This window comes from Brachyistius frenatus, unplaced genomic scaffold (genome assembly GCF_029030835.1).
Source record: "Brachyistius frenatus isolate BFR_SWC_R1_liver_20210118 unplaced genomic scaffold, ASM2903083v1 Contig_301, whole genome shotgun sequence".
Taxonomy (NCBI): Eukaryota; Metazoa; Chordata; class Actinopteri; family Embiotocidae; genus Brachyistius; species Brachyistius frenatus.
In genome coordinates, this window is record NW_027210900.1 from 19,262 (window position 1) to 39,375 (window position 20,114).

Here is a 20,114-nt window from a genome sequence, read left to right on the forward strand (position 1 = left end):
CTTAATGGTTCCTCAGGGACGATCCTTCACTGTCAAAAAATACGTATTATGTCTTGCATGTTTGTAAGGTGATTCTGTGCTTGTTTAAATCAGTGGCTCCTCATATGTGGACTCTTTTCTCTCAATCTCTCACACAGAGTACTTTTTCTTTCTCATCCTGTTGTACCATTGAACACTGTCTATCCCTCCCTGATACATGCCTGCTTGTTCCAGAGGGAATGGGGGTTGGTTCTGCTCTCAGAGCAGAGAACCCTTCAGTGCCGTCTCGATACACTCACATACACCTTGCTTTGTCCTGTTCGCCCCTCTCTCTGTCTCACACAGACACTTCTGCTGGAATGAGACAGAGACGGTAAAAATAAGAGAATAAGAGGAGAGAAAGTGTGACAGTCAGAGGAAGAGCGATGGGAGGAGAGTAGAATAGAGGGAGGGAGGGTTTATAGTGCCAAATAAGCTGCCCACTCTTCTCCCACATCTCACTCTGTGAGCACTGGAGCACGTCATGAGCTGTGGCAGCGCATTCCCGACATGTACACCTGTAAACCCTATTCATTCATTCAGGGATGCAGCGTTCGTGTGCGAATGAATGGCAGCGACGTCGTTAACTGCAGCGAAGAGTGTTTGAAATCTGTCTTGACAAGATCCTTTGAGCTTGGAGGCAGAGGCAGCGGAAGAGAAGGCGGCATGCAGAGAAGTGGATGCTGGGCTGCTTCAGTCTGCAATTAAGGTCAGAACCCCTTTTTTTCTCCCTTGAGCTCTCAATCTTGAAATATGCAGAATCTACAGACAGGATATGCTGTTTGGTTGTTTTCAAAGGGTCATTCTTCCTTTGCGTCTAAAGTCACAGTGCATATTGAACTACAGACTAAAGTTAGAATAGTTTGTCAAATCCTCAGGTCTATCTGGCTCAAATACACAGACCTTTCATGCTGTTTCTCAGATTAGAGTGCAGATATGTTAAGAATATTTTTCTTGTTTCATAGTTCTTTATTGTTGAAAAAAACCTCCTCCGGTCCAGGTGAAAAGAGTGATACATATTTTATATAGTCATGTTGCAGCCTGTTGTCTAAATTTTGCTCAGCACTATGGGAATGTTAGTCTTTTTATTAGACTCTAGATGATCTTCAAGAGGTCTTTCTGGCATCTTGCTGCTAGCTTTGGGTAAACTAAAATTCCCTTTAAAAAATGTTGACACTGATGAAGATGCCATTTAATATAAGCTTGATTTACTGACACAATATTTCTGTCTATTATTCAAAACCTTACAATGACTCAGACAGACTACAGTAGGACTCTAATGTCCCATCAGCCCAAAATGTCTCAACCACTGAAAACAACAGCACGATAAAAACAATACATAGGAACAAAGAAAACATCACATTAGCAAGTCATCAACAGTACAGCTATCTGTTTGCAATATTAATTAATCAATTTAAAAAAATTAAATCCAGCAAATTGATATTCTAGCAATGTTGCTTCAGCCAAACTGCAAATCAATGTTATCATTTACAGCTTCACAAAATATTTCTAGAATGAAGCATTTAACATTTTGCAGGTTTGAATTTTTCTCTTTGAAATGCGTTAAAACGTTATAGATATTTGTGTTGAATTCTAGAGATTTAACTTTTAGATTTGCACTTCACATGCATTTTCATGAACAAATTCCTGACAAATTATTATTTTTTGATATTTTGGTCAAGAATTAAGATCATCATCTTTTAAATTCATAAGTGGGCTATTTCACTTCAGTGTATGAAATACTTCCCAAATATTTTAATTCTGCATCAATTCCATATGTAATCTATATCAAATGCATCTCAACAGCATCAAGAGTAGCTCAGAAGGATAGTCAAGAGAAAATCAATAGCCATTTTTCTTAATCTGAACACTGCGCTCTCGATGCACATTACAAAAAAGTGACTTTGAGTTAAATTGTCTGAGGTTGTTTTTACCAACTTTAAAGCTGGTTCAGATCAGAGGCAAATTCTCAGTTGAGGCAGAGAGATTACTCAATGAGCAGATCAATACACAGAGTGGGTCTTTGCCAAACCAGCAATATCCTCCTATGAAGCAGGATGCCGACTCCTCTGAAGTTCCCACTGAACTGTACTCTTTCATGCCTGTACTATAAGGGATTTGAAGATGATAGGAACAGTATCATTAATGCTAACTGTGAGTGTGATCTCTATGTAATGACTGACGATTGACTTTATATAAATTTTCAGCATTCAGTTCATAGAGATGCAAGAATGTTGCTATCTAGTGGCTGCACTGTATCCTTACAACATGTACGTGTTATCAGAAGAAGTACTCAAACTGTTTCATGTGGGAATAGAAAGGGACAAAAGTTATTTTCTGTGTGAGTTAGATATATTTTCAGCCATGATAGCAGCGTGGTTTTAGATAAAACTAACCACAGATCTACAAGTGACGGAAAATAATGGACTGAGACGATGTATTCCCCCGAGATTACAGAGTTTATTTTTTTTTAAATTAAAAAATCTAACAAGCAGTGAAATAAAGGGTAATTTATTAAAGCCTTTACCTCACATCAAACGAAACAAAATTCTTACTAGACTTTCTTACCCTCTGAGGAACAGGGGCTAGGCAGGAACCAGCCAGCAGAGGATTCAGGCAAAGTAGCAATAGGTACTGCGGGATGCTGGTCCCTCACACATAGGGTCTGTACTCTGACAGGCCGGGGGATCTGTGGTCCAACTGCAGGTCTGACCACCACCCACAAGTCATGCTCCTCGATGTTAGGGCTTGTTGCAGTTGGGTTAGGCCTATTTACAGGAATAGGATCACAATTGGGAACAGGTATAGGTTTAAACATGGAACGGTGAACATGTTGTACCTTTGTTGGCCTTCATTGTGGGGCAACAGCATACACTGCACCCCCTAGTTCAGGGGGTTTCACCACCTGGAAAACCTCAGGGGCCCAAATGTCCTGGATTTTATTTCATCCTCTAAGGGACTAGTCCCAAAGATAGACATGTTGTCCGGTGGGCAACACCTACTGAATTTTTGTGAATTTAGGTAAATGTGGCCGCCGGGGCATCTCGTTAGGGGGCGCTCTCGAGCCATTTTGCTGCGCCCACTCGCGACTCCACTAGAAAACGAAATTTTTCGCCGGGAGACATATGTGTATCCACTTTCATGAGTTTTAGAATATGATAAAACCTCCAAAAAGGCAAATCACTTTACATAAGAAGAAGAAGAAGAAGAAGAAGATCTTTACGAAAAACAATAGGGCTTTCGCACCGATTCTCGGTGCTCGGGCCCTAATAATTGAGTAGAAATTCCCTCTGGTTGATTTACAATCTGGGCCTGATTCAAAAGCACTACGGGATGACGAGGATGCAAAAGGACATCAAAACAAAAACAGCAGTGACTTTCACTTATTTCTGGCCTGAATGTCATGCCTCCTCCATCCAGGAAGGCTAATGAACTTGAAAGACACCTACCAGATCATTGTGAATCACAATTTATGTAGCACTCAGACACCAGAAGGCAAAAGCAGCCTGATGGCAGCTCATTTGGTGCAGCTTTTATACCCTGCCTAATGGGTGACCCAGGAAGTATGAGGTGCCAAGGCCTACCTGAACCTACAGTAGCTCAGGAGGGACATTTACTCACTGGCTACACAACGTTTACATTTTTTGTAATAACTTAGATTATCTGTTGATCTAGAACCACAATCAAATATAATGAAAGTTATCGCTGTGCTCCCATAATAAAAAAATGTTTTAATAAAGACCAATATAATGTCAACTGACGTCCCTGTGGCTCAGCAAACCGTCCATTCCTTTTGGCAGTTTAAATAGGGAGCGAGGTGTGTGTCCAGGCTGTGGATCAAAGTCAAACCCGCCAATAGAAACTCCTGTCTCCTCCATGAGTGCAGGCTTTACTCATTACATCCAACTCACCTCGCAATCAAAAGTTTTTGCTTCACAACCAAAAGTTTGTTACTCGTAACCAAAGAGGTTGCAAGTTTTTGTGACACAAGCAAAATTCTCAATTGTGTGACCTAGGCCTTTCTTTGTGGAGTTTGCATGTTCTCCCCGTGCCTCCTCTCTGTTCTCTACGGGTACTCCAGCTTCCTCCCACCATCCAAAAAACATGCACCTCAGTTTAATTGGGGGTTCTAAAAAAATAAAATTGCCCTTGAGTGTGAATGAGAGCGTGAATGGGCTTTCTTTCTGTGTGTCTCTATGTGCTGCTGAAGTCCCCTCACCTCCTCCCACCCCCTCCTGGGAGAAACAATCTCAGCAACTAAAATACAAGTGAACAAGTTGATGTATGCATATTGTGTGTGTGTTTTTGCAATTAGGATGAGTGACATGCAGTATAAAGTGGTTGTATATAATAGAAACTGCGGTGGCTGTGTGTATAATTGAGTAAAGGCTATGCAAACGCTTCCTTGCTGATTGAACTTCTTGATTGTTCAACCTATATGTGGCTGTGATTGTTCTGAAGATATTTTTATTTGAATTGGAAGATACAATTGCTCCTGTTGGGGGGCTCAATACTTTCAATCAATGAAAGGTGACTGAATACTAATTTATTTTAAACGAATAAGTGGGTTGTTCTGCGCACATCAACATATACAGATACAAATACCGATAAATATAGGTAATGCAGTCACAATGCAACAATGCTGCCTTAAATCATACAATGTACATTGACATGTATATTGCACACTGACTTCACTGATCTCCTGTGTCCTCCACATTTCTTTTAGATGTAGATACACGAATATTCTGATATCACTTCAAGGCGAAGAAGAAGCTGCTTCATTTGCTGTGACTACTTACACAGACTTGTTATTTCTCGCTTTGATCATGAAAATAATGGGATTAAACTAATTACATCCCCAGCAGTATATTACACTTTGTGTGTACACTGTGATTTTTTTATGGAACTGATTGTTATTTGCCTCTGGCTGCTGATTTGAATTCTATCATGAGAATGCAGGCGTTACGACATGCTTGTATAAGCCTCTTAACATAATTATTACTTGATTATGGTCACATTTAGTGAATTATACTGTGATACATGCATTTTGAGGGTTAGGGTTAGGGTTAGGGTCACTTCAAAATCTGAGTGCATTGGAATTAGTAACGATGTGATTATACTGAATTTCTCCACTGTGGGATTAATGAAGTCCAAGCCTTTATTGCTTACAATTTCAACTTTTCATTGTAAAAGGAACAATGTGTTGTTCTCTCTGAAAAGTTACTTTATGTTCCAAAACCTAAGTGTCGCTCTTATATTATTCTAAAAATGTCACTCTTGTGAAATACCTGGCAATGTGATGTTCATTATTTGAAGAATACTGTTTATATACTGTATATATATTTTTTTATCAAACTAATAAGATCCTTATTGAGAACTGCAATAATGCAAATTGTGCAAAATATTTTTTTTGATGACACAGCGCTGTTCTTCTGAAGAAGACATTCTTTACAATCTTCCAAAAATCAGTTAGCAATTACTTTTTAAATTGAAGTTTGACTTTGTCAAATCTTGTTTTTTTTTAAATTATTTTATTCATAAGCCATAGTGTGAATTAAAAAAAATTGATATTTAATTTACTGATATGAATTTCACTTCAGTAATTTTACATTTACCATTGCTGATTGTGAGATGACTTCTGATAACACTCCATTCACTCCAAACAATTCACTCGTGAATATAATCTTGATAGCAGGAAGCAAAGATGAGGTAGTGAGGAAGCTGGCACCAGCACTAACGATAGGAGGGAAGTGGAATGTTCGGCAGGCAGCTCAGGTGGCATCACAGACTGTAAATAATAGTAGACCTATAGCTTCCGGTTCTGAAAAGTGGGCCAATGTGGAAATACCTTAAGTTGCAATACCACTAAGGCTGCTTGGAGTTGGCTCCAAAAAGTTTTTGGTTACATTGACTCCCATTCAACTTCTCTCATGAATACAAAGTGAATAAATGTGTTCAACAAGTCATAATGGCGTCATTTGTTGAAGTCACTCCTTCTTATTAGTTTTTAGGCAGTCTATCTAAAAATAATCTCATCATTAATTAGATATTAGGCTTCAAAAAGCTGTATATTTGTCGACATGTCTGATTGACAGGCCTCTGGTGTAAACAGGTTTCTGCTCTACATGGGTGGACGTAGTGTCCTAAGGTACCCTTCAGATTGAGTCAAATCCACCGCCCGCTCCTCCCCAGCTTGTCCAAATGTGGTCAATTCTGGCTCCAAAATAGCAAGATGATAGGTGATTTCACAATTGGTTGCTGCTTGGGTGGCACGGGCAGCAGTAAGGCAGGCAAAGGTGGTGGGTATAGGTGCATCATGGAAGGGGTGCTTAAGTCAGTGCACAGGGGATCCAACGTGAAGTAAGGTGTGTCTTGCATAGAGGAGGAAGCCGGTGATAGATGAGGTGTGTCATGAGGAGCAGAGAGATGTGGTGGGGTAGTTGCTTAGGGTAAGCAGGGGCAGTGGGTAAACTGGGCGATTGTAGAGAAAAGAAAGTGCAGTTAAAAAGGACCTGTGGTGAATAGAGGAGAGTCATATGATCTTTCTGCTGGGAGCAACATACAGTGCATCCAGAAAGTATTCACAGCACTTCACTTTTTCCACATTTTGTTATGTTACAGCCTTATTCCAAAATGGATTAAATTCATTTTTTTCCTCAAAATTCTACACACAATACCCCATAGTGGTAACATGAAAAAAGCTGTTTGGAAATTTTTGTAAATCTATTAAAAATAAAAAACAAAAAAATAACATACATGAGTATTCACAGCCTTTGCCATGACACTCAAAATTGAGCTCAGGTGCATCCTGTTTCCACTGATCATCCTTGAAATGTTTCTACAACTTGATTGGACATGATTTGGAAAGGCACACACCTGTCTATTTAAGGTCCCTTATATATATATATATAAAAAAATATATATATATATATATATATACAGTGGGTACGGAAAGTATTCAGACCCCTTTAAATTTTTCACTCTTTGTTTCATTGCAGCCATTTGCTAAAATCAAAAAAGTTCATTTTATTTCTCATTAATGTACACTCAGCACCCCATGTTGACAGAAAAAAACAGAAATGTAGAAATTTGTGCAAATTTATTAAAAAAGAAAAACTGAAATATCACATGGTCATAAGTATTCAGACCATTTGCTCAGTATTGAGTAGAAGCACCCTTTTGAGCTAGTACAGCCATGAGTCTTCTTGGGAATGATGCAACAAGCTTTTCACACCTGGATTTGGGGATCCTCTGCCATTCTTCCTTGCAGATCCTCTCCAGTTCCGTCAGGTTGGATGGTGAACGTTGGTGGACAGCCATTTTCAGGTCTCTCCAGAGATGCTCCATTGGGTTTAGGTCAGGGCTCTGGCTGGGCCAGTCAAGGATGGTCACAGAGTTGTTCCGAAGCCACTCCTTTGTTATTTTAGCTGTGTGCTTAGGGTCATTGTCTTGTTGGAAGGTGAACCTTCAGCCCAGTCTGAGGTCCAGAGCACTCTGGAAGAGGTTTTCTTCCAGGATATCTCTGTACTTGGCCGCATTCATCTTTCCTTCAATTGCAACCGGTCGTCCTGTCCCTGCAGCTGAAAAACACCCCCATAGCATGATGCTGCCACCACCATGTTTCACTGTTGGGATTGTATTGGGCAGGTGATGAGCAGTGCCTGGTTTTCTCCACACATACCGCTTAGAATTAACGCCAAAAAGTTCAATCTTGGTCTCATCAGACCAGAGAATCTTATTTCTCATAGTCTGGGAGTCCTTCATGTGTTTTTTGACAAACTCTATGCGGGCTTTCATATGTCTTGCACTGAGGAGAGGCTTCCGTCGGGCCACTCTGCCATAAAGCCCCGACTGGTGGAGGGCTGCAGTGATAGTTGACTTTGTGGAACTTTCTCCCATCTCCCTACTGCATCTCTGGAGCTCAGCCACAGTGATCTTTGGGTTCTTCTTTACCTCTCTCACCAAGGCTCTTCTCCCACGATTGCTCAGTTTGGCTGGACAGCCGCAGCACTCCACCAAGCAGGCCACTCCTCAGTAAAAGGCACATAACAGCCCACCTGGAGTTTGCCAAAAGGCACCTGACCGTGAGAAACAAAATTCTCTGGTCTGATGAAACAAAGATTGAACTCTTTGGCCTGAATGCCAAGCGTCATGTCTGGAGGAAACCAGGCACCACTCATCACCTGGCCAACACCATCCCTACAGTGAAGCATGGTGGTGGCAGCATCATGCTGTGGGGATGTTTTGCAGCAGCAGGAACTGGGAGACTAGTCAGGATGGAGGGAAAGATGAATGCAGCAATGTACAAAGACATCCTTGATGAAAACCTGCTCCAGAGCGCTCTGGACCTCAGACTGGGGCGAAGGTTCATCTTCCAACAGGACAACGACCTGAAGCACACAGCCAAAATAACAAAGGAGTGGCTTCAGGACAACTCTGTGAATGTCCTTGAGTGGCCCAGCCAGAGCCCAGACTTGAACCCGATTGAACATCTCTGGAGAGATCTGAAAATGTCAGTGCACTGACGCTCCCCATCCAACCAGATGGAGCGTGAGAGGTCCTGCAAAGAAGAATGGGAGAAACTGCCCAAAAATAGGTGCCAAGATTATAGCATCATACTCAAAAAGACTTGAGGCTGTAATTGCTGTCAAACGTGCTTCAACAAAGTATTGAGCAAATGCTGTGAATACTTATGTACGTGTTATATTTTTGTTCTTTATTTTTAATAGATTTGCACAAATTTTAAACAAACTTTTTTCACTTTGTCATTATGGGGTATTGCGTGCAGAATTTTGAAGGAAAAAAATGAATTTAATCCATTTTGGAATAAGGCTGTAACATAACAAAATGTGGAAAAAGTGAAGCGCTGTGAATACTTTCCGGATGCACTGTATAACGTGCTTCCATCAACACAGAATCTCAAGCTGTGGGAGGACCCAACCTGTCCATTATGCTCAACAGTAGGAACAGTAAAACTCATTTGTCAGGCTGTAAGATTAGTTTGCCACACAGTAGGTATACATGGAGGCATAATCAGGTACTGAGGAGCTTGGCTACAGACATCGAGAAGGGGAGAATGGAAATAGGAGCAGGGGATTGTGGAAACAGGGAAACAACTATTTGGTTTTAGAGAGGGAGAGGAAAGCAGGGGAAGAAAAAGCCTAGATAAGCAAGCTTAAAGTCTGCTAAGTGACGGTAGGAACTGGGAAATAATGGTACTTTGGAAAGGTGGAAAGCTTGTGATGCCACCTTGTACATGATCATGTAACCAGCGCATAGTTTATATAACTGCCAACAGACCAATTTACTCTCGCACTCTGGAGGTGCTTCTGTATTGTTGTTCATGAATATTGGTGTAAATATTTGTTTTGTTTTTTAAAGATTCGAGAAGAAGAGATTGCAAATGTGAATTGTTGGTTTGAAGTTACAGAAAAGATTTATTCTGTCAGTAAGTGTAAATCTAATCAGAGTTCACAATGCAGACCACTTTCTGACTCAATAAAACTGTGCTCTGGCTTCCTCCTGTCCAATGAGATGTGTGCTACCTTAATGTGATTGGTCTAGGTCTAGGTCTCGGTCTTGGTAACTGGTCTAGGTGTGAATTTGGTCGTGAATGGTTGTTTGTCTTTCGGTGTTGGCTCTGTGATTGACTGGCAACCAACCACAGTGTGCACCCCAACAAGAGATATAGGGACTTTCGTTATAACCCACTTCGGACTTGTAACAGTCTGACGGATATTACTTGAATGCAGCATTAGGCCTGTTATTTTCCAGCAATCATGCCTGTCTTGAGAAATATCTCTTTTAAATGTTTTTACTTTGCGAGATATAAATAAACATCTTTGTGTCTGCGATACACTGCGAGATTTTAACTGACTTAATCTTTCACATGCTTGAAGTCACAGCCACTCATCTAAACCATTTGCTGTAATTGGCATCATTCACAGCCACATGTCAATCCTCCCCCATTACCAGCCTCCTTAGTTACTGATATGAGCCGTACCATCTTTCAAACTGCTGCCTCCTCTCCATCTGTGGAGTTCTTTAGATTAGAGGCATATTTCTTCTCTATCCCTCTATTAGACTTTTCAAGCATAGGAGTCCATTCAAAATGCACTGCTTTCATATGTCTGTCAGGAAATGAAAGCAGAATGAATAGAAATGCCCTTACTGTCTGACTAGTGGGCCATGTGACTAGCTGTTTATGCCTCAGATAAACAACCCCCATGTTATGCTCTCTCAATTTTTTCAAATCCTGCTTCATCCCCAAGCAAGAACTCCATTTGTGGAGCTGTGACATTTTTTATATGATTTATTCTATTGTCCTGAGTCCTCTGACCGTGGCTGCCCCTCCGCCCCATCCCCTTGCCTTCAGCATTGACAATCCCAGCCTTTGTTTGAGCAATGAGAAGCAGCATTCTTCCAGAGGGATGACCTCCTCTGTCTCCACAGGCGCTGGCACTGTGGATATGACCCCAGCCGAGGATTGGATAGCACCCACCAGATGCTGTGAACGAACTCCGCTAGTTGTCACCCCAACTCTGCTGCTTGCATGAGGGCCAAAAACACTCTCCTCTCCTAAGACAACTTGAGGGATCCATCTGTTCATCACAGCTTGACACTCCAAGGCCCAGCACCAGTATCAGCACTTTCATCATTAGCACAGCACGGCACGATTAAACTCTGTGGCTCATCACTAATTTCTGTAAGTACCTATCTCTTACACCTGATTATTTTTATTGTTACCATTTACTTAACATTGTATTCGAGTCAGCGCTTACTGATATTGGTGTTATCATACAGTTGACTAACAGGGAAAATAATTTTCTTTCCTTCTTACAAAAACAACTTTAGACAAAACTGAGGCAACATAAGGTCCTGAAGTGAAAAACTATTTCAGAAAGACTCATCCTGAAAATCCCACAGCACCTCAATATTAGAATTCCAAACCATTCGTCCAAATCACCCAGCTCAACTGTTACACCTCAAACCAGTTGAAAGGGATGAGTGCAAAGATAAAAACATCAAAAACCAGAATGAGTAACAGATCAGAAACCTACAGCTGTCTGTCATATACAGGCCAGCATAAGGATTTGAGAAATGTAATAACACTTGTGTTACCACACAAGTGCTATTACATTTTCTTGATTTGATTTATGGCTATTTTCTATTCTTAATGCTATAAAAATTCCACATTAACAGAATAACACCTTTAACCAAAGAAGTCACATTGTGGGGTACAGGCAGATACAAGAACAAGTACTGTGTGGTCACAGTAAAATGTTGATGCCCAGCAAATTGTTCCTACTTTGGTTGCTGATTGGTGTTTTGACAGGCACCACTTTAATTGGCTACACGGTTCAGCGCTAGCATGCGGTACAATTGTCATGTTTACGGCCGAGCTGAGGCAAACAATACTGTATTATGTGGCTGGTTCAAAAAGGAATAATTAAAGTATGAGAAAATATATTTTTTTTAAAACATCTAAAAAATCACCATAAAATCCAACTTTATAAGGTAAAAAGCAACTTTACCATTACAGTTATATTGGAGTTCTGGTATTTGTACACTGACTACCTGCAGAGGACATTAACAAGTGGCAGGCCCCTCCTCCCGTGGTGGTATTGTGCCAAGTAGTCTACAAACAATCAACTTCCAGCTTTTGGGCTTTCACAGCAAATATGTTTGATCAAAAATCCCTCCAAAACAGCTTATTTAGTGAGTTACTGTGACCTCTGTTATATTCTTCTCCCCTTACCATGTGCAACAAAGGTCATCCTACAGGGATGATCTGTGAAAGCTGCAGTTACAGTAACTGCAGTTGTTGTAATTGGAAATGTTTCAGGTAAAAAGAATTACAACAGCAAAGGGATTCAGCCAGCTGGAGACAACACTCATTTTCTGTCATATACATTGAAAACCAAAATGAGATGAGGACATAACAATCACATTTTAAATGTGTTGAGTTTAAGTTTGTCCTAAATTTTGGCTGTATTTTGCAACCAATCATTGGTTGCAAAAACAAATAAGCAGAAACAAATTTTGAAATGCATTGCCTAAAATCTGGTATTTGATGTCTGTCATTGCCTAAAAATCCTGATTAATGAACTTTGAGCCAAATGTAGTAACTGTGTGGATTAAATTCTTTGGAGCTGCTGTCGTCACAGACTTCCCAATTGATAATATGAATGTAAAGTGTAAACACAAGTGACTGGACTCTGAACAGAAAGTTATTGCTGCCCATCAGACATCCAGACAGTTGCTGCAGGTTGCAGCACACAATATGGCCCACAGTGATAATCTGTGATCTCGTGTCCATGCACCTTCAGGACAGGGAACTCACTTGAGTTTGATTGACGGGGATTATTGCATTTCCTTGCTGCATATCTGTCAGGAAGACAACCTAGTTAGTGGTTTTATTTCATTATTAATTAGCTCCACCAAGAGGGTTGGCTTTTCATCCACATTTGTCTATTTATTGGTTTGACTGTTTGTGAACAGGATATTTTAAATAAGACTAAGCAGACTGATACATCTTAGCAGTTAGTATTTGGCTGAAAGCAAACACTAATTAGTTCTAGATGTTGGAAGAAATGTACATGTTGCTGATAATTCCTGAACTGTAAAGTGTTGACACAATTTGTTTTCCCTGGCTTCTTTGTTCAAACACTATTACAATGCAGTCGACTATGCACATTTCACAGTACAGTTTCTCCAACAATTATCCAACATATTTCTTTCACTATTTACTCAATTTACTTTGAAATGCAATACATGTCTAACTATTGATTTGTTTCATTAACTGATTGCTAATTTCTTGCAGGCATATCCTAATTGTCAAAAACAAATTGAACAAATTTCAATGACACATTGTGCTAGTGGAACCAAATCTGCTCTTGTACGGTGTATTAATATTCCTTGGATGTAGGAATTACTAAAATTATGCATATTTAAAATGACATTTTTAGCAAAATACTTTGAATGTTGCTTTTTCAGAATACAAATGTAGAAATTGTTTAATTTTCTTTCTTTTCCAACTCATCTTAAAGTAACATTTCACATTCATGGTTGCTTAAAACCTGATGTGATGCAGCTTCAAAAGGGGATGCAAAATGATGAGGTGATGGAGTCCTCGCTCTTCAACCTGATGTGCAAAGATAATTAGCTTGTCTATAGCAATGACATGTTCAAACAGGACCCTGTTAAACCTATTCTCAAAGGTTAATTAGCTAGTAAAACCTTTGATTTCAGACTGGGGTTGATCCTTTTTAATCAAGGATTAATTATGTCTAAAAACTTGTGAATACCCAGCAGAGGATCTGTGTCATGAAGAGAAGACTGAGGAGAAGGGAAACAAAAGCATGCAAAGTGTTTGGTTTTTTCGGGATCACAGATATCTGGGTGTAAACTGAAGGCTGCAGGGCTTTTGGACTGCAGGAATCAGTTGACTAAATATTCAAAACTAAGAATGGAAAGGTACAAACTGTTTTCAGCCTGTCTCTATGTGATCTCCTTCATGCAAATAAGCACCAGGATTTGAATTGCCTGAAAATTACAACTGCTGTAACACGAAGGACTTTTCTGGCAATGATTCAAACCAAAAGCACAAACATAATGTTGATGAAACAGTTGTTTAGGCTTTGATGTAGGATGCTAAACATTTGCCCCACATAAGTCAGTCTACAGGGACCCAATCATAGACTTCACAGTGATCAAATAAGCCCAATCAAAGACTGAGGATGCTCATCATGCTGGGCATCAAAAGTGTAACTTCAACAAAATGAATAACAGAAAAGTTTGTGACATAGATACACGACTCTCATGAAATAGTTATCTGATGTGCTGTCAAACAGATTTTAATCCTACATATGTTTTCTCTGCAGGGATCAGCGAATGAACTGAACCACTAGTGCTCTCAATCTATATTTACAGAGCAGAGCAGTGTCAATCACTGGAATGGCCATGTGTGGTGACCTATAAACATAGGTAAGATAAGAATGGAAGTGGACTGCATTCACACACACACACACACACACACACACACACACACACACACACACACACACACACACACACACACACACACACACACGGCTACTGTGCAAGGGACTGACCACATCTTTGGGATCAGTTTTGACTTCATTGTCTTGCTCAAGGACTTGATCCATTGATCCATTGATCCATCAAGCACTCCCAATTTACCTCCCCACTTAAACTTTCAAACTTTTTTGAATCACATCCGTTACATGACTTCATCACATGGTTTCTTATGAGCCGAGTCATATGTGTGTGTACTTTTTGCACAGAGGCGAGGCAAAAAAAAATTGGATTGTTAGATGTTATCTTTTAGTGGACTGGTGGGTTTATTACACACTTTGGGGTGAGATTTGGCTGGCAGACAAGAGGTACAGGGTTTGGAGCAACAACCCTGTAATTAACCCAGTCACTCTGAGTCCCAGCTTGCCAATTGTAAAGTACTGTCGAGTGTCATATGAAACAATGACTGAGCCTCAAGCAGTAAGATTACTCAGAAAAAAGTTGAAATATTTTAAACCGGAGGCCATGACATTGTTTAAATATTGTGCGTACAGAAATATTTTTTCCACATTTTCAGTAGTATGCCGTACTCTTTGCTCGCTAGTGTTGGAAACAAATATTGTACTGAATTTATCAAGAAAACAGTTCACAGTTTACATTTAACTAGTGAATAAGGGAAATCAGAAATAACTTCTATAGTAGTAATCAATTAAAGCCTGTCTCTGCCACTGGCATAAAGAAGGGCAACTGTTTGTGAATATGAAATATTCAACTATAAAGGTCACATAGATCTTCTTAGTTGTGTCTGTTCTCAGTTGTACTTTCAGGGTTAACTGAGGTTAAAATAGAGTGAATCCATGGCGCGTTTCTCTGTTTACAGGCAGGAAAGGGCCCGACCCTTCCAGCCACTGTAGCCCTCTTCAGATCATTAGCTCAATTGTTCTCTGTAGTACACCAGTATGCTTTCAGTGGAGATACAAAAGAAAGCTTGGAGCAGTTTCTGACCTATATTCTGTTGTGCAAGCAGCTTCAGCAGGCGGAGGCCGCTTCTTAACAAAATGCCTCCTTCCTTTTAGTTCTTCCCTTGCAGCTAGGGATGTTAGTTTTCAATTGAGGGCCTCCATGTATGGACTTCTAAATCTAATTTACATACAGGGATGATGCCAGTAGATGTAGAGACCCAATGAATCAGCTCATCCATTCACAGGCTAAAGACAGAATGATAAATATAACTCAAAAAGCTGTGAAGGTTTTCCTCTAAAAAGATTATCATTCTAAATGGAGTTTGAGGTAAAAGGCCCAATACAGCACTTCATTAATATGCAAATTAGTTCACCTTGTGTAAAAAAATTAATAAATACCATAATGCCTCAAAATTCAGTTTATTTGATTTAATACATGTAGAAAAAAAGACAAATTGTGAAAAGTAAGGTTTGAGAATTGTTCAATGAGATATAATGACACAAACACCTCATTTCATAGATTTCTGGTTCATGTGTTATTTGCCTCAAGGAGTGACATGATGCAGGCCTGACCCCAGAGATGCCGAAGAGACGTGACATCGTCGCCATTGTGTTGATCGTGCTGCCCTGGACACTGCTCATCACTGTTTGGCACCAGAGTGCCATCACTCCTCTGCTTGCTACTCGAAAGGGTAAAAAAAAACTAAGAGTCATAGCAGTATGCAACATAGGCACTTCTGTTACTTACACTGTGCATATGTGTCAGTGTGTTCTTACCTGAGCGGCAAATACCACAGGTTGAATAATGCAGAGCGTTAGGTCTATTTACTTACATGACAACCATAGCATCACATCCAAGAGTCGAAACTGTCTAGAACAATAATTTATCAAGAATAATATACAGACACTGAATGAGGCACAAGGTTCCATCCATATTTGACAGCACACAGAAGCTCATTGTACAAATTTTACCTCCTGGCTAGATGACAGACGTGATGGTCACTCCAAATCCAGAAATACCTTTGCTTTAAAGGAGTCCTGCTCACTCCAGAACAGAGACATCGTTGAGGTGGTGCGAACAGAGTATGTCTATAGCCGGCCTCCGCCCTGGTCCGACATCCTGCCCACTATCCACATCATCACCCCCACCTACAGCCGCCCAGTGCAGAAGGCAGAGCTGACACGCCTGGCCAACACTTTGCTCCATGTGTCCAACCTACACTGGATCCTGGTTGAAGACTCTCAGAGGAGGACCACACTGGTTAGCCGTCTCCTCCAGGACACGGGGCTCAACTACACCCACCTCAATGTGGAGACACCCAGGAACTATAAGGTACACGGGGACACTAGGGACCCCAGAATACCACGAGGCACCATACAGAGGAACCTGGCTCTGCGGTGGCTACGTGAGAGCTTCAGTGTGAATAACAGCCAGTCTGGGATTGTCTACTTTGCAGATGATGACAACACATACAGTCTGGAACTGTTTGAGGAGGTGAGGAGATGTGTTTTAAAGCAAAGACAAAGTCCTTATCCTCCTGTCTCTTCATCCTTTCACTTGTCATACTTGTGTTTTGTGTCTTTAGCTCAATCTATATTTTAGGATTTATCGAATTTGTGGTTTGTAAAGTGATTTGTATTTCTGTCTCTGTTTTCAACAAACAGATGCGTTCCACTAAAAAAGTGTCAGTGTGGCCTGTGGCATTTGTGGGTGGCCTCCGATATGAGTCCCCCAAAGTAAACACCTTGGGCAAGGTGTATGGCTGGAAGACTGTATTTGACCCACACCGGCCGTTTGCCATCGACATGGCTGGGTTCGCAGTGAATCTGCGCCTCATTCTGTCCAAACCTCAGGCTTATTTCAAGTTACGCGGGGTGAAGGGAGGATATCAGGAGAGCAGTTTATTAAAGGAGCTGGTCACTCTCAGTGACTTGGAACCTAAAGCTGCTAACTGCACTAAGGTAAGGAAAGGAGACTCTCTGTATGTTTAAAACACTGTGCAAACCCAGTGAACTCACAGTAAAACATGCTGCATTTGTAAATGCTGGAAGAGTAAGAAGATGAGTCTTGGGATCATTAATGTCATAAAACTGAGTTCTGAAAGCCTTATCAGCTTACAGCCAACCCCTTTAAGCTCATTCTGCCTCTAGACATTGTGCAGCAGGTATGATGTAGAATATTACAACTCCACAGCATTTCAAGCCAAAATTTCTGAAATAGTATCTCATCATATTGACTGTGTTCCTGCTTGTCCATGCTTTTCTTCTTTCCTGCAGGTATTAGTATGGCACACACGGACGGAGAAGCCTGTGCTGGTAAATGAGGGCAAGAAAGGATTTACAGACTCTAATATAGAGATATGACATACTTCATCTGACACAGGTAATAGCAGAGATTTAGAAATGCAAATTACTGCCTTTACACTCACTGATTACTTTGGAGGATTGATCAAAGGGGTAGTGTCTTCTCTCCTGTGTGCATTATGAGATATGGACCTTATCTCAGAAAAATGTCTGACATTTATATAACCTTTTTTTTTTTTTTCATACTTTATTACTTGATCCATGGAGGCTCTGTTTTTGGTGCAGTTTGTTTGTTTGCCTGATTGTCAGCATGATTACAGAAAACGACCAGCCTGATTTTCATGAAACTTGGTGGAAGTGTGTAGCAGAGGTGGAGGAAGAACCTAGTAAATTTCCGAGGCGATCCGAATCACGGGGTTGATCCACAACTTATTTTTCGCTTTAATTGACACTGAAATAGAAAATTTGGCCTGCAAATCTTCATATATCCAGTAGATGGTGGTGAAGTTTAGAACATAAACATATGCTGTGTTCCAACTTGCGTACTTTCATACGAACACTATTTGTAAAGCATAGGTGCGTTCACATGGTCAAGTATAGAAACATGGCAGTGCACTATGAGTACCTTGAGTGTGTAATTAAAACTGTCCACATATTGAGTGTGAAACCATGAACCATGTATCACATTTAACAGTGACCATTATGGTTACATGGTGGAAAGGGAAGGACCACCGACCTCACGTATTATCAAACTATGGTGGCCGAGGAAGCTGCAGCTGTTGTGGAACAGAAGTGTTGATTCTTCTCTAAGTACCTCTGTACTGCTGTTAACAAAAGCAATCAGTATGGGGATGCATTCAAATGTTCCAGTTATTTCCAACAAGTGCAAAACGGTGGTGTGCTCGGTACCTTTAAAATTTCTCCACGAGAGTAAGTGTGCTAAAAGTACGTGAAAGAGGTGGTAATGTGGAGCTTCCATGCACAGCCTCTCTTTCATCTCATCGACTCAATCTCATAGTTCGATATTTTATATATATATATATATATAGAGAGAGAGAGAGAGAGAGAAAGCGAGCGAGCGAGCGAGAGAGAGAGAGAGAGAGCGAGAGAGAGAAAGGGAGAGAGAGATTTCAAGCCTCTACCCTCTGCATGACAGACACCCATTAGTGCTTTAAGAAAAATCAGAGTTACCAAGTTGTAATTATGACAGTGGAAATTGACATTAATGCTGTTACCAAGTTTGAAACTTGCAATGATGATAACTTCAACAAACATGGCATTTGTATAGCCTCTCAGAGAACATTAACATGGCTGTTAACTCGTACTCTGTTTCTTTGTCAGTTTTTATTAAGTCTAAATTTCTTATTTCAGGGGAGGAATATTTCTACTGGATTCTGGCTGGATTCAAAGCAAACCTCAGAGCTCCATAAAGCAATGGCCATGGCAAAATGGAGAAACACCTGTCCACCCCAGCAAGCATGTGCAAAGCCATGTGTGTGTAGCGACAACAGAGTATCAAAGCACAGTTACACAAAAACAATGCAGCCTGTTTTGCTTAGATCACCGGCGGGAGTTTCCAAAAGGAGCTTGCCCACTGATGTCCTCTCCAACAGCCAAAACAAAGGATGTTACATGACTTACATTGCGGGAAGAGATGCCACGACAAGCAATAAAGAGCCTTCTCAGCACAGACAACACCAGCCAACCATCCAATCAGCACTAAAGAGGGCCCTTTTGTTCTGAGGCGAGCTGGCTGTTGGGTACAGGGCTGCACTGAGGAATAAATGAAGTCCTTGTTTGAATTGAGTCAGCACCGACTGACAGACAGTACTGATGGGATCTGAGCCCTCCCCACTCGTACTGTACAACACTGAGCAATTTAAATAGCACCCTGAGCCCAGCACTAATTAGGAGTCCTGTTACTTCTCAACAGTCACACATGCTCAGCTGTCACACTGCACACATACACATGCACTCAAAAACATGGAGCACCAATTTATTGCAGCGTAATAGCAATGCTCTCTCACATTCATTCACTATAAGCTCTTATTTCGTCCTCACATGCTGTAATACTGCTGAGGTCCAATGATTTTTAGGAGAAGATTCAGTCTTGCTACTGGCCTGTTCATTTCACAGGATTCCTCTTCAGCTATAATTAAAATCGCATTGGGATAGCTGGAGGTTTCTTAGCAGTTATTTATTGTTTCAGAATAACTGGTATCATTCACTCGTTAGTTGTGAACTATTCTTGTGAGTCAATTGAATATGAAGCCATTACTTTACCAACTGGAGGTGCATCCTTTCATAAAGCTGTGTTACAAATTGTAATTATTCCTACTATGGATAGATGGTTTGCAAGAGAGGATTTCATACCCCATTTACTTGTAATAGCACCGCCTTTAAATGCAAATGTTCTGTCAGACTACAGCTTTTAAGAATTTGGTTAGATATCAATGTGACAGGCGAAACCTCAACTTAAAGATAAGGGTCAAAGCTGTTTACATTACTTCTTCCTCATCATGTCCCATACAGTCAGTTGTTCTTTTACATGCTGAAGATACATTCTTCAACATATTCACACAAGCAATATAAATCTAATAATATGAAAACTTCCATCCCCAAACAGAAACTCATTAACTGGGAATTCACAGGTAAGAGGATGTGCTTGGTCTCTATTGGATATGCTCTATATGTGTAAAATTACCCTGTAACTAAAGGTACTGTATGTACATAGATATAAAACTGCTCCCATACAATCATGACTTTGTCTTTGATTGATAGTTGATGTGGCTG

At 40.5% G+C, this 20,114-nt stretch overlaps 1 protein-coding gene across 4 annotated transcripts; it reads left to right on the forward strand.

The window, feature by feature from the left end:
- The first annotated feature begins 464 nt into the window (after positions 1-464).
- b3gat1b (beta-1,3-glucuronyltransferase 1 (glucuronosyltransferase P) b) lies at positions 465-20,085 on the forward strand. 4 transcript variants are annotated; one of them, XM_069722718.1, is made up of 8 exons: positions 465-727; positions 10,471-10,723; positions 13,902-14,004; positions 15,568-15,709; positions 16,001-16,512; positions 16,683-16,979; positions 17,295-17,400; positions 18,693-20,085. In XM_069722718.1, exons 4-7 carry the CDS (start codon positions 15,598-15,600, stop codon positions 17,379-17,381), a joined length of 1,008 nt encoding a protein of 335 aa, XP_069578819.1. In that variant the 5' UTR covers positions 465-727; positions 10,471-10,723; positions 13,902-14,004; positions 15,568-15,597; the 3' UTR covers positions 17,382-17,400; positions 18,693-20,085. The 4 variants fall into 4 exon arrangements, with proteins under 4 accessions (XP_069578819.1, XP_069578820.1, XP_069578822.1 ...); XM_069722719.1 differs by having other exon boundaries at positions 13,951-14,004; XM_069722721.1 differs by lacking the exon at positions 10,471-10,723.
- Positions 20,086-20,114: the final 29 nt, after the last annotated feature.

Excerpts from the sequence above, each read along its gene's own strand:
- b3gat1b (XM_069722718.1), top strand. The coding sequence starts at position 15,598 with ATGCCGAAGAGACGTGACATCGTCGCCATTGTGTTGATCGTGCTGCCC. Across the intron at positions 16,513-16,682 it reads GTCTGGAACTGTTTGAGGAG|ATGCGTTCCACTAAAAAAGT; the intron begins GTGAGGAGATGT and ends TTCAACAAACAG. Across the intron at positions 16,980-17,294 it reads AAGCTGCTAACTGCACTAAG|GTATTAGTATGGCACACACG; the intron begins GTAAGGAAAGGA and ends TCTTTCCTGCAG.